The sequence below is a fragment of the Bufo gargarizans genome, chromosome 6 (assembly GCF_014858855.1).
Source record: "Bufo gargarizans isolate SCDJY-AF-19 chromosome 6, ASM1485885v1, whole genome shotgun sequence".
In the NCBI taxonomy this organism is placed as follows: domain Eukaryota; kingdom Metazoa; phylum Chordata; class Amphibia; order Anura; family Bufonidae; genus Bufo; species Bufo gargarizans.
Window position 1 is genome coordinate 312,675,035 of NC_058085.1, and position 15,302 is coordinate 312,690,336.

General features: G+C 44.9%; 1 protein-coding gene across 3 annotated transcripts in view; it reads left to right on the plus strand.

Moving 5' to 3' along the window:
* Positions 1 to 15,302, plus strand: part of TNKS2 (tankyrase 2) — a 90,091-nt gene that overhangs the window by 1,832 nt on the left and 72,957 nt on the right. For all 3 annotated transcript variants that reach the window (XM_044299276.1, XM_044299279.1, XM_044299277.1), the window contains exons 2-5: positions 9,229 to 9,453; positions 12,322 to 12,417; positions 12,614 to 12,650; positions 14,231 to 14,306. In XM_044299276.1, the coding sequence (XP_044155211.1) occupies positions 9,229 to 9,453; positions 12,322 to 12,417; positions 12,614 to 12,650; positions 14,231 to 14,306 (434 nt within the window). The remainder of the gene's footprint in view (positions 1 to 9,228; positions 9,454 to 12,321; positions 12,418 to 12,613; positions 12,651 to 14,230; positions 14,307 to 15,302) is intronic.

Below are 15,302 nucleotides of genomic sequence, written 5' to 3' on the forward strand. Positions count from 1 at the left end.
TGCACAGCTATTTTTGGAGCTGCCGTAACAGTGAACTGAAAGCATGCTGCTCATGTGATAAAATGCCTCTTTAAAAAGGGTATTCCATTGCAAGAAAAAAGCTGCCCCGTCGGCTGCACCTCAGAGCGGTCTTTAACCTGTTGGGGATATAGAGTGGACCTCTCCGTGCGGTGACCGTCCCTGATCTCACCTGCGTCTCGCTGTCATCTCTCTCTGCTCCCACTCACTTCACTGCCATCCCCGTCATGTGCTGTACACTGCCCGTCAGTGAACTGACTGCATGTGCCTGGGCCCGGCAGTGAAGTGAGCGGGCGCAGAGAAAGTGACTTGAGCACACGGGCTGTCCTACAGTGAGACATGGGAGGAGCGATCAGTGAGACATGGGGGTCTGACAGCTGGGCCCCCCACCGATCCGCTGAACGGAACGTCAAAACTTGGCACAACCTCTTTAAGTAAAGACGCGTTTAGATGCGAGGAGCAGCCGATTGTCTTGAAGGAAGCATTCCTTCCCAAAAATTGGCTGCTCAAGGTGAAGGCTGCAGAGATCTCTTCCACAGTATGAGGACGAGCGATGGCTGCAGAGGCGGTTTAGACTGCGCTATCTGCTGCCCGGAAACAGTGATTGAGGCGTCCGCGCCTCCGCTCATTTCACCTGATGAACGAGTGTTCTTCACTGTGTGATCCGCGGCAGATTATTGAGAACGAGCGTTTGTCGGAACATTTGCTCCGGATATATCCATCCAGCTGAGCTGGTGTTTTTCTCAAGGTCTCTGTCCCAAAACTGGTGACAGATTCTCCGTTTTCTGTTGGCCACAAACACTGTGGTCTGAGAACATGGAATGTACAGCGCAGGAATTCTGGTAAATATACTGTACGTTACATCAGAGACCAGCGCGTGGCCTCCTCTAACTGATGCAGGTTTGGGCCTCCAGAAGATACCCCAGAAGTATTAAGAGGCCCTTTCGTCTTAAGTCAGGCACATCTCACTCCAACCAGAAGGTCCATTCACACGTCCGTATGTGTTTTGTGGATCCACAAAACACGGACACCGGCAGTGTGCGTTCCGCATTTTGCGGACCGCACATCACCGGCACTCTCATAGAAAATGCCTTTTCTTGTCCGCAATTGCGTACAAGAATACGACATGTTCTATTTTTTTTCGGATCCGCAAATACAGATGCAGACCTCACATTCCGGCCCCATTGAAAATGAATAGGTCCGCACCTGTTCCACAAAATTCTGGAACGGATGTGGACCCATTTTGCAGACGTGAGAATGGACCCTAAAGGGGTTTTCTGAGTTTTTTTTATACTGATGGCGTATCCTCAGTAGCTGATCAGTAGGGGTCCGGCACCCAGGACCCCGGCCGATCAGCTGTTTGAGAAGGCACCGGCGATCCTGTGAGCTCCACGGCCTTCTCTCTGCTTTCCACAGGACAGTGACAACATGTTCATCAGTCACGTGGCCTAGGAGCAGCTCAGTCCCGCAGAAGTGAATGGGGCTGAGTTGCAATACAAAGCACAACTTCTATACAATCCACTGCGCAGTCCTTGGTGCGCTGCGAGAAGGAGCGCGGGTGCCATCTCAAAGCGGCTGATCGGCGGGAGTCCAGGGTGTCAGACCCCTCCCGATTTAGATACTGATAAAAATCTTGAAAAACTCTTTTCAGATTTCCCTATGACATGCAGCACACTCTGGGTGTCTCTCCTGGCATGTCCCCATCGGCTTCTCTATGGAACTTGAAAAGGACCTGACATAGCGAGTCTGCATCAAAGCCGATTTTTGCAGTGGTTTTTGGCGCGGATTTCTCTACTCCGGACAGGACTTGTTTTAGTAAATGCTTGTATTGCCCGGTATATAACAATCGGCAGCATGTCTTAGACCGGGGCTTTGTGCTGTTACTCTATTATTCCTCCTTGAGATTTATGCATAATTCTACAACTGATCCAAAGTGGAGAAAAAGCAGCGGCGCTCACCATGCATCGCACTTGGACGCTTTATTCTTCAAAAAGTATATTGGACATGTGTTGCCTGGGCTTCATTGGTTTAGCACGTCTGATTGTGTGCTCACGTGGCAGTAATACTGGGTGTTGCCAGTTGGGGTGTGCCCATAAATCCTTTAAGTCTGGGTTCACACAGTTTTATTATTAATATTTATTTTTTTAGCTGTTTTGAAAAGCAGTAGGAAAACTCATATGAAACACTGTGATTTTGTGATGTTTTTATTGACCGCAAAGCTTTTCTGTGTAAAAACAAAACGTGCAACCACTAATCGCAGGACAATATGCAGTGTGTGAACCCAGCCTAAGGGCTCCCTCATGAGAGCGATGCTCTTGTCCGAGTGTAGAGGACACAGAAGACGGACTGAACACTGACGCGTTAAAGTCAGTGGGTCAATTCATGTGTCCATAGGTCCCTGCAAAAACAAATCATAATATGCAGTATTTTGATCCGATTTTTGTGCAATGTGTCTTTGAAAAAAAAAGATAATGGACCGCACACGGACGCCATCTTTGAAAGCGCTAATTCCATGGAAATAACAAATGGAGCACAGTTGGAGACGATACAAATTCCACACGGTTATTAAAAATGCAATAAAGCGCTTTTCCCCACATGTCATGTATATTATTGGGGTCATTTATCAAACTGGTGTAAAGAACTGGCTCAGTTGTCCATAGCAACTAATCAGATTTCATCTTTAATTTTCCAAAGGATCTGTCCAAAATGAAAGGTGGAATCTGGTTGCTATGGGCAACTAAGCCGGTTCTACGTTGCACCAGTTTGATAAATGACCCCAATAATATACATGACATGTGGGGAAAAGTCTTTTATTGCATTGAAATGTTTTTAAACCTGTTTTACGTTTTTTCAAAATTGCGGAACGGGTGTGGACCCATTCATTTCAATAGGGCAGCAAAAGATGCGGACAGCACACCGGAGTTTTGTTCCCCGACCCAGCAAAAAAGTTAGAGCATGTCCGCAATTGCGGACAAGACTAGGCATTTTCTATGATGGTGGCAGCTATGTGCGGTCTGCAAATTGTGGAATGCAAACAGGCTGGTATCCTTGTTTTGCGGACCGCAAAACACTACGGCCGTGTGAATGTAGCCTTACAGAGCATGTAATCATTGTCTGCCATCAGTCTGTGGTAGCGTATACTCGGGGGTAGGCATCATTTGCTGATGGGCCCAATACTAATCCATTCCTCGCTGCCTATGGCCATACACCTTCTATAGCTGTGCGCTCCTGCTCTCAGCCGTGCGCTCCTGCTCTCAGCAGGAATCCATGCCGCGGTTCCACGGAACGCTCACGGCTGTGAAAAACGGCCGTGTACATTCGGCCTAAGGGCATGAGGCGTAAGCAGAACGGAAATCAAAGTCTGAATTGTTCTGTAGAACACTAAAGCCTCTTTCACACGAGCACATTTTCTGTCCAGGTGCGTGTAATGAATGCACAGCACCCGGACCGAATCCTAGCCCATTAATTTCAGTGGGTGCACGGTGTACCCGCATCATGCTTTTGTTCAGGAAAAATCCCCAAATTTTCTATATGGTAAGTTTTTCTTGCTGCTCTGGCTCCATAGAAGTGAATGGGGTAGGCGTGAAAAACGGAAGGCGTCCGGATGCAATGCATTTTTCACTAATGATTGCTAGGAGATGTAGATTGTTGTTTTTCAGTTTTACTTCCCGCTCGTTAAAATCGCATGCAATCTGGCTGAAAACACAAACGCACTGGACGCAAATGCAGATAAAACCGATTGAACTTAAAAAAAAAAAAAACAAACACGTTTTTCCATGAACAGATCCTGACGCAATCCGTATCGCTCGTGTGAAAGGCGCCTTACAGAGCAGCAACTACCACCTTGGATTTAGGGAGTGGAGCTGTGTAACGATGGGCAGCTCCTGTAATTCAGAGGGTGTCATTCATAAATGCTTCCTTGGAATTTTCCGGATGCTGTGAAGTCGCCTTTGGTGGCTCTTCATTACATCAAGGATGATGGATTAGTCTCAGATGGCAGTCATGGGGCAGTCACACTTTGTGATGTGCTGAGTAAATATAGTTTCCTTCCAAGAAATTTCATTCCTTTTTGTTTAGTTTTTTTAAGGCTGAAGTTCGGCAGGTAAAGTAGACTGGTATCTCGGACTTGCTCTGAAGGCTATAGCCTAACAATAAGATCTCTACTTAGAGGGTTGTCCAGGTATTTAACGTGTTTTAAGACCCTGCTCATCTTGCTTGAAGACGGGGCATGTCTCGGCTCTCCCTATCACAGCTCAGGAGGCAGTTGAAGGCTAAAACGGAGCATGTGCGACCTTTTCAGTGAGCGGGACAAAGAAATAAGTAAAAACAAACAAACAGTAGGTGGCGAGTTATCCTCTGAAAGTTAAATGCAAAGAGCTATCTCTCAGAAAAAGAGAGCGTCTCCCCTGTGACACCTTTCGGAAGTGGCTCCCTGTGAACCGAGGTCCGACTTAACAAGCCTTGGAACGTGACATGGGATAACAGGAAAGCCACATATCCGTCCGCAGACAACTGTTTCGGAGTGTTTGCCTCTCGTCGGTACGCAGTAGGATTCTTTGTGGGTGGATATTTGGTTTGGCTATGTTCACTTGTCATATTCCAAGGCTTGCTAAAAAGTCAGACTTTGACACATATGGAGCCACTTTGAACAGGTCTCACCAGTGAGACGCTCCTATTTTTTTTCCCTGCATTTTATTTTCCTATGGAGCATTGCCATTAGTTTTCCAGTTCCCATCCCGGACCTTGATGACATATCGCTAGAATATGCCATAAGTGTCGGAGTGGTGCAGGTCCCACCTCTATCTCCAGAATGGGGCCCCTAAAGGGGAGGGAGAGCGTACTGCACAAGCGTGGCCACCTTCCTTTCTCTGCTATCGGAGCACTGGGTTGGCCATTTCTGACAGTCCCGTACCAGCGAATGAAGAGGTGGCCTCACTTGCGTGGTGCGGTCTTCATTCACTCTGCTGTTTTCTGAACTCCCATAGCAGTGAATGGAAAGCAAGTTGCTCAATCGCAGTACCCTGTCCTTCACTTCAGGGGCCCCGTTCTGGAGCTAGATGTATGTCCCACCCTGACATTGATGGTATATCCTAGTGATAGGCCGTCAATATCCTGGATGGAACACATTTAGGGTCCATTCACACGTCCGCAATTTCGTTCCGCAATTTTCGGAATGGAATTGCGGACCCATTCATTTCTATGGGGCAGCACCATGTGCTGCCCGGATACGGAACTGTCAGGCCCGCACTTCCGGGTCCGCGATTCCGTTCCCGAAAAAAAAAAAATAGAACATGTCCTATTCTTGTCCGCAATTGCGGACAAGAATAGGCATATTCCATTAGTGCAGGCGATGTGCGGTCCGCAAAATGCGGAACGCACATTGCCGTGTCTGTGTTTTGTGGATCCACAAAACACGTTGCCGACGTGGAACCTTGACTTGTGAAAGGCAAGTCAATCAGTGTATCTGAGTTGCTGAAATGCCACTAAAATCAATCCCCGGAGGTTTTTCTTTGTGCTGAATATGTTTCCGTTTATTGTTACTCATTGATTTATCCCCCATGACTTCAGCTTTCGAGCTGTGACCTGTTTTATGGCGCCTACTCCAGATACTACCAAAATACACTGAACGAGAGAGACTAAAATCACATGGGGGTTGTAGTATTCTTATTTATGATGATTTTTCTCTCTAAGACCTATTTGGGCTCCTCCACACGACCGTATGTCTGTTCACACATCAGTATTTTTTTTATTTGGAAAAAATAAAGAAATCTCTAGACATGGATGGACAATCGAGGACACCACACGGAGGGCGCCCATGTTTGGTCTGTTTTTCACTGACCACTGAGGGGAGTTGCTTTTGCAGTTAATGAGGTTCAAACAGACGTCAAAAGGTCAAACGGACACTGAAATGTGAACGAGGCCTAAGGCCTCATGCACACAGCCATGATTTGTATCCCTGTCCAGTTCACATATTTTTGTGGATTGCACACGGTCCCATTTATTTCTATGAGTTTGCAAAAAAGAAAAAATGGACAGCACATGATGTCATCCGTGTGCGGTCTGTCTCCGCAGATTATAGAGCATGTCCTTTTCTTGTCCGTATTGTGGGCCAGAATAGTAATTTGTAGTAATAGGAGCGCGAAAATGCGGATTGCACACTGAAGGTGTCTGTATTTTGCAGATCCGGGGCACAATATAGACACGGTCGTGTGGATAAGGCCTAAGTGACGGAAAATATGTGACAAGTCCCTGCTTTGTCCTCTTGGGCTAAGGCCCCTTTCACACGGGCGTTGCGGAAAATGTGCGGGTGCGTTAGGGGAACACCCGCGATTTTTCTGCGCGAGTCCAAAACGTTGTATTGCGTTTTGCATTCGCTTGAAAAAAATCGCGCATGTTTGGTACCCAAACGGTTTGGGATCAGTGTTCTGTAGATTGGATTATTTTCCCTTATAACATGGTTATAAGGGAAAATAATAGCATTCTGACTATAGAATGCATAGTAAAACAGCGCTGGAGGGGTTAAAAATTTTATTTAACTCGCCTTAGTCCACTTGATCGCGAAGCCCGGCATTATTTTTTATTTTTTTTAACCCCTCCAGCGCTGTTTTACTATGCATTCTGTATTCAGAATGCTATTATTTTCCATTATAACCATGTTATAAGGGAAAATAATAATGATCGGGTCTCCATCCCGATCGTCTCCTAGCAACCGTGCGTGAAAATCACATCGCATCCGCACTTTCTTGCGATTTTCACGCAACCCCATTCATTTCTATGGGGCCTGCGTTACGTGAAAAACGCAGAATATAGAACATGCTGCGATTTTCGCGCAACGCATAAGTGATGCATGAAAATCACAGCTCATGTGAACAGCCCCATAGAAATGAATGGGTCGGTATTCAGTGCGAGTGCAATGCGTTCAACTCGCGCATCGCATCCGCGCGGAATACTCGCCCGTGTGAAAGGGGCCTAAGTCTTCTGGTAGTACCCGTCGGTTGCTTCAGCTTCCCAAATTGATACCGGAGGCACTGTAGACAGAAGCCTGAGATCAGCCGACGCCTGGCATTTGTGCACGGTGGAGTGGTGCAGGGCACGTCATCACTGCTTAGTCGCTGGCACGCAAATCTGGGTTTGGTGGTTGGAAGCATTACTGAAGTGCTAATGTAAAGTTTGGTGAAGGAGGGAATAAAGGCCTGGGGCTGTTTTAGGGTGGCCACTAATCCTCATTTACCAGCAGTGTTAATAGCGCGGTATGCAATGACGCAAGAGGATTGCAGGATGTACTTGTCTGTGCAGCTCTGTCCTGCTGAGGACCGTGGGAGAAAGGGTTTATGTAGGTCCATGTGGCAGAACCGTGCAGAGCCCGGACCTCGTCCCCATCAGCACCTTTAGGCTAGACTGAAATGGCAGAGCCTTATCAGCCAGCCCTCTTGTGGCTGAATGGAAATCGCCCCCTGCGGCCATGTCCCCTGGTGTACGGTAAAGCCTTTGCAGAACATTGAAGGTTTCTCAGAAAAAGGAATGGAGATCAACAAGCTACATGATTGTTTAGTGATGTCCATATTGACACCTGTTTAAAAACCATCTCCTTCAGGCTGTGGAGCGGTGGGGATGCAAATACATGCAGAGCCATCAGCAACCTCCGGCACTCCCAACTGTTGTGAAACTACAACCCCCAGCATGCTCTATTCACTTCTGTGGGAGTTCAAAGAACAGACTTGGGCTACTTTCACCCTGGCGTTTTGGCTTTCCGTTTGAGATCCGTTCAGGGCTCTCACACGCGGTCCAAAACGGATCAGTTTTGCCCTAATGCATTCTGAATGGATGCGGATCCGCTCAGAATGCATCAGTTTGCCTCCGATCAGTCACCATTCCGCTCTGGAGGCGGACACCAAAACGCTGCTTGCAGTGTTTTGGTGTCCGTCTGACAAAACTGATCTATGACGGATCCGCACCAAACGCGAGTGTGAAAGTAGCCTTACAGATTTGCATGCTGAGTGTTGTAGTTCCATGTGGCTGACCCCTGAGCTAACTGTTCACGATTCATTATTGATTCCGTTATGGATTTTCTGATGCGATAGCCCTGCCTTGTCCATAGCAGGGTCTGGTTTTCAGTTCCTAAACTGCAGTGGAAAGATGTGGACTGGTTGCTATGGACAATCTTTTTTCTGATAGCGTTTTAGTACGCGCATTTTTATGTAAATCCAATGGTGGAGATTTTAAAGGGAGTTTGTGGTCAATATTGAAAATGGTAAACTGCTGGGTATAACAGGACTAACATACCTTTTGCAGACTTTTTTTTTTTTTATCAGTGTGAATATGAAGTTTTATTCAGCTAGATTCTGTTCCTGCAAGTTTCCAGGAGGCAGAGCTTTACTGTGAAGCCCCTACTTGGTGCTGTCAGCAGTTTAGCATTGTCAAGACTGTAGACAGAATTATTTTCCATTATTTTATACTTGGAACTTTTTGGATAAGAATGCTTAGTAGATATATTAGCGTTCTCAACTCTAGAGCACCCAGTTTCATCTTCTGGCTATGATGAGATCAGTGCACATACCGAAATGATATAACGGAGGGGGGGGGGGGGGGGGGGGACCTGATAAAATTGTCTAGAACTAATTACACATCACCATATTTCTTAATGAACATTTTTTTTCCTGTATGTTGTCTTCTTCCATCCCTGGTCCTCGTGAAGCTCTGGGCCTATCGTCTGTCTTCTAGCACTTCTGCCTTTGAGTATAGGGACTACATATACCGCTAGTGCACTCTTCTGTAATCAGCACCATTTTTTTATGGCGGTTTTGGGCGTAAACACCCCGGGTTTGAAACTGTTATACACCTGTTCGACAAATACACCTCGTCACTGGGGCATGGCGGCAAATTCACTAACATTTCCCCCTGTTTCCAGGCGTAAATTACCGAACTTTCAGTCTAAACGTGTAAACCGCGGGAGGATGCAACTAATTTATGACTATCCGGTAGCGCAGAGGGAGTAAATGGTCTTTGATAAATGACTCTAAATGGGTTTATAGCCACACAACGTTTATATCCCTATATAGGGACTGGAATGGGGCGGGGGCATTTCTTTGCATATGTTGTTTGCACTAGAATGGTTTGCAAGGTGCTTTTGTATGTTTTTGAAATAACAATGCTATGATGAAATAAAATAAACATTTTATATACTTTTATTTTTTTTGTCTTTTGTCTAAGGATTTGGACGGAAGGATGTTGTGGAACATTTACTGCAGAGTGGTGCCAACGTCCACGCTCGTGATGATGGGGGTCTTATTCCTCTTCACAATGCCTGTTCTTTTGGCCATGCCGAAGTTGTCAACCTCCTGCTGAGACATGGCGCTGATCCTAATGCCCGTGACAATTGGAATTATACCCCTCTCCATGAAGCCGCTATTAAGGGCAAAATAGATGTCTGCATAGGTATGCTTGTCTGTGAAACAGCGGAGCGAAGGGGCGCCAGGCTACAGATTTAATGGCTGCCTGACTGATTTATGGTTTAGTTGGTAGCATATGTAAATGAATCTCCCAGTAGAATGGATTTTCCAAATTGAAATCTCCCAGTAGAATGGCCCTTACATGCCAACTGCACGAACCTATGGCACGTGGTTGTTGATTCCTCATTGTTACTGAGCGTGTCCCCATTTGTTATTTGTTGAGCGTGTGCAGTTTCCCCTTTTTTCCTGTTGTTAGTGCTGGGATTTCCTTGCATGTGTACTTAGGTAGTACCTACTGCACAAGGCATGCATGTCCGGTGAGGACAGCTGTGTGTCTCTGCCAGGGATCGGCAACCTTCGGCACTCCAGCAGTTGTGAAACTACAATTCCCAGCATGCTCTATTTATTTCCAAGAACACTTGAGCAGAAGTGCATGCTGGTAGTTGTAGTTTCACAACAGCTGAAGTTCCGGAGGTTGCTGAACCCCTGGTCTAAAAAGCTCAAAGTGCGTGCTCATGCACTTCTATAATTGTTGTTTTGCAGTCTGCAAAACATGGATACTAGCCATGTGCGCTCCATACTTTGCCGAACGCACGGCCACAATAGAACAATCCTATCCTTGTCCATAATGCGGCCAATTTTTTTTTATTATTTTTTTTTTTTTTTTAGAGCAGGCATATGGACACTGAGTCATTTCAGTTTTTGCATTCCCATTGAAGTGAATGGTTCCGCATATGGACCTTAATAAAAACCGACATGGATAAAAAAAGAAAGTTTGTGTGCATGAACCCTAAGGTTCGGTTCCGCTGGGCTTTTTATTGGGGGGTATGTGTTTGACGATCCAGAAACGGTATTTCAGTGTCTAAAGTAACAGCTCATTTTAGTGGGGCCAAGGAGTTCTTAGATTTCACCTCTGGACTCCATTTGCCTCCTCCTCAGACAAGTTGGTGTAGTCTTCCACCTTGTTCTTTCAGGCAAAGAAAAATAAACTCAGTTTGCCAGTTGACATGAATGGATCGGGTAGTCAAACATATGGCTCCGACAGAAAGCCCAGCGGAGGGGTGGGTCGTAAAGCACAGTATGAACTGAAATCACCACCCCAAAACTAAAATACACAGCAATATAATGTAAAAATACATATTTTATTGTTCACGTATACAAAAATATATAAAATCCAGAACTAGTAGCAGACATACACAGGAATAAAGAAAACCGGACCACCTATAAAGTGTCATAAGTCACTATATAAAACCCCTAGATGAAAAGTATTCATGTTCAATTTCCTTTTACACCACCTAGACCAATGGGGGGAGGGGCATAATATTTACCCCACATTGCAAAGTGCACCCTCCTTATTGGAAAAAGTGTAGGTCAGAGGAAAAATTACATGTCAATAACAAATAAAGTGCTTACTGCTATAGATAATTCGTCAGAGAGTAATACTATAATATGATGCCGACCAATGCAGTCCTGACCCCGACACGCGTTTCGCCGTCGCTTCCTCGGGAGTATAATGTGCTCCTTATATACCCTACTAATTGGAAAATCTAAAACAAATGTGGAAATGCCTTTTGGGGAAAATGCCGACACATGTGCTCAAGGTATAGATATGGCGTACGTTCCACACTGGGACGCATGACATCACATCCTGTTCCTGATAAGGGACCGCCCACTATTTATCCCCCTAAAGATCAACCCACAGATGGAGAAAAGCAGATGTTAAAAAATAATGATAAAACAAAAGGGAAAGGAACCGAGGTTAATAGTAAGAAGAAACGCCGGCTCAATCATATATGTAGATCTATATAGTGGGAGGAGGCGGATCAGAAGCGATAACCACGGCTGAACGCAAATACCCAGGTCAGATATCCGGCATGCGCTCCACCGTGGAACGCAGGTCCCGATCCACCCCTCCAGACGTCTGATTGTGTTCCAAGCTGGAGCGCATCATACACTTCAACATCGCGGTAGTTGGCGTAATGCACTGACCATCAATGTACAGCCGACCAACGATATTGAGGAAAATGCCCATAAATGCATAGTCATAGTGTCATGATTGTGAATAATAAATATAAGTTAATATCAAAGATCAATCATAATTATTAACAAATAAAACCTTATCTATGCCATAATGGAAGTGAATACAAGCTCAATAAAAATCACCACTAAATATCCCATACCAGAATAGTGTTTATATTAGTGACATATGATTGCTCCCTATGACAGTGACATCCTATAATTAACAGATGATTAACCCTATATCGATTGTATACCATAATTATATAAATGAGTGATACGTAATTATTCCCCAAATTCATGCAATACCTAATTGATAAGAAAATATTAATAATAAAATACATATAAATTATATAATAAAAATGAGTGAATATATGCCCGTTCCGCAAAAAGATAGGACCTGTTCTATCTTTTTGCGCAACTGAAGTATGGGACACAATCCCACGGAAAGCACTCCGTAGTGCTTCCGAGGGGTCCCGTTCCGTGCGGCCGTTCCGCAATTTCGGATTTGCGGACCCGTTGAAGTGAATAGGTCCGCATCCGTGATGCGGAATGCACACGAAAGTGTGGCCGTGTATTGTGGGCTGCAATACGGCCACGGATCCACACACGTTTGTGTGAACTAGGCCTTACCTTAAGGAGAGAGCTGTCACAGTATGAACTCAGCCTAAGCTTATTTTGGCAGCAGGGCGTCGATATACACACTTTTTTTCCCGACCTCTTTAGACCTGATGTTTTTTTTTTTTTTTCCTTATCCAGTATCATCATTTATGGTACATGGTCCTCCTCATCTAGTACGACAGTGTTAAACATATTGTGTTCTGTTTTCTTTTCATAGTGCTGCTTCAGCATGGAGCAGATCCAACGATCCGTAATACAGATAGCAGGACAGCTTTGGACTTAGCGGACCCATCAGCTAAAGCCGTTCTGACAGGTATTGGGTTAAAGGCTAGTGCTCGGAGTGTCTTACTTTTCAGACCATGTGATCCCCACCGCTGCCGTTCTGATGCTTACCGTTCCCCAACTGCTCTCCCTTTCCTGCCCCCGATACAACAGTCCTATATTTTTTTTCTACTCTAATAACTTTCTATTTTTCTAATTATTAATTTCTTGTTTTTTTTCTTTTATAGGGGAATACAAAAAGGACGAGTTGTTGGAGAGTGCTCGGTATGTATCCCAAAATGTTGTATTATGAAATTGGTTTGCTCATCAGGACAGACCCTTATCATATGTCATTTTAGGGCAGGTTAAAGTAATGGACTGCTTTCTCCATGAACAGTACGGGAGAGCCACTACAAAACAGCTTTTCATTAATGTCTGCCGTGTAAGGGTACTTTCACACTTGCGTTGTTTGATTCCGGCAGGCAGTTCCGTTGCCTGAACTGACTGCCTGATCAGGCAAACTGTATGCAAACGGATGTCATTTTTTCTGACTGATCAGGCATTTTTCTGACTGATCAGGATCCTGATCAGTCAGAAAAATGCCTGATCAGTCAGAAAAATGCATTGCAATACCGGATCCGTTTTTCCGGTGTCATCAGACAAAATGGATCCGTTTTTTTTTTTGTTTTTTTTTTCATTTTTAAAGGTCTGCGCATGCGCAGACCGGAAGGACGGTTCCGGCATTCCGGTATTTTGAATGCCGGATCCGGCACTAATACATTCCTATGGAAAGAAATGCCGGATCCGGCATTCAGGCAAGTCTTCAGTTCTTTTCGCCGGAGATAAAACCGTAGAATGCTACGGTTTTCTCTTTTGCCCGATCAGTCAAAATGACTGAACTGAAGACATCCTGATGCAAACTGAAGGGATTACTCTCCATTCAGAATACATGGGGATATGCCTGATCAGTTATTTTCCGGTATAGAGCCCCTGTGACGGAACTCTATGCCGGAAAAGAAAAACACAAGTGTGAAAGTACCCTAATACAACATTTCCATTGCAAGTGGTTTATGCACATGAAATTTATTTTTCTATTTTTTTATGTTGAAGCAATCTTTGAATTTTTTTTTTTTTTTTTTTGTTTTGTTTTGTTCCATCCCATCTCTATAGGGGGAAAAAAACTGAATCGAAAACGTCATTCAGAAATAAAATTAAAAATTTATGCAGTATGTGCAAAAAGTTTCTGCCGTGGTTGCTCACTTCTGATGCCATGGATCTGTTTATGGTTGAGCTCCACTGAATGGCGCTAAACTGCGAACAGACTCCATGCCAAGAAGGAACATGTCCCTTTTTGCCACGGTCGTTGCTATAAACCGCCAGCTGCACACACTGCAGCGCTGCCTCTCATTGAAAACTATAGGAGGCAGACATCATGTGGCCCCTGAGGGAATTCTGGTGCGGATTGTAGTGGCATAAACCGGCTTGTGAACGGGCCCTTAGGGTCCATTCACACGTCCGTAGTGTATTGCGGATATGCAAATTGCGAATCTGCAATACATGCGGCCGGCACCCCCCATAGAACTGCCTATTCTTGTTCGCAGTTGCGGACAAGAATAGGACATGTTCCATTTTTTGCAGAGCCGCGGCCCGGAAGTTCAGGGCAGCGGCACGAAAATGTGGATGCAGACAGCACACTGTGTGCTGTCCATATCTTTTCTGTCTGCATAGAGAATAAATTGGGCCGCACCCTTTCTGCAAAATTGCGGAACGGATGCGGGCCCTTAAAAAGATTATCTGTGATGACTGTTCTGCACTTTAAAAAAAAAAAAAATTTTTAATCATTTTCTTAAACCTTTATTTTGTAGAAGTGGAAATGAAGAGAAAATGATGTCTCTGCTCACACCCCTCAATGTTAATTCCCATGCTAGCGATGGAAGAAAGGTAAAAAGATTACGGATACCTTGTTGAGCCAGTTATTCATGGTGAAGGCCTCTTGTCACCTTATCTGTGGATTCCAAACACTTCTCATGTCACATGCAGATGAATCCTCTTTCCAGCCTTCCACAGATGTTTTTCTTTTCAGCTGAGAGAGAGTCTTTGCTTTTTTTGCTAAAAAATGTAGACATAAGCAAGAAAAAGTAAAAAAAAAAAGACTACTCAGCAGAAAGTGTACAGCACCTCCACCGAATGCAAGAATAAAGCCTGATGTAATGGGCCCAGAATCTTTATGAAGAACACCTGGAAGCTTAGCAAGCAAATAATGACTCCCATTTCAGGCAGACTGTATGCAGATTGTTTCCAGTAATTGTCCTCCTCAAAAATCGTGCATGTATTAGTCATGTTTCATCCTGCAGAAGCTACTTTCGTAGTGTATGGCTGCCTGCACCAAACGGGTGGCTCATGTAATGGGGTAAGGGTCTATTCACACGTCCGCCAAATGGCTCCGTATCCCTTCCGCAATTTTGCAGAACAGGTGCGGACCCATTCATTTTCAATGGGGACAGAATGTGCTGTCCGCATTTGCGGATCTGCACTTCCGGATCCGAACTTCCGTTCCGCCCCAAAAAATTTAACATGTCCTATTCTTGTCCACAATTGCTGACAAGAAAATTGCATTTTCTTTGAGAGTGCTGACTGTATGCGGTCCGCAAAACGCATACGGATGTGTGAATGGACCCTAAGGTAGAACGCAGCTGATGAAAGGATGGGTCATGTAAGGAAAGTATTACGTCTGTATTTAACTAGCAACAGAAAGGTTAATTCCTTAAAGAAGAAGTCCCACAAAGATTTTTATTCCCTGACCTGTTAGAAAGGTACATGATATAATCTTCTCATCAGTGAATGTATTCTTGAGCTATACCCTCCCTTCTGATCCTCAGCTTTGTCATGTGACCAACTCTCTGATCTACACCTGACACGGGGCAGGAAGTCCGTTAC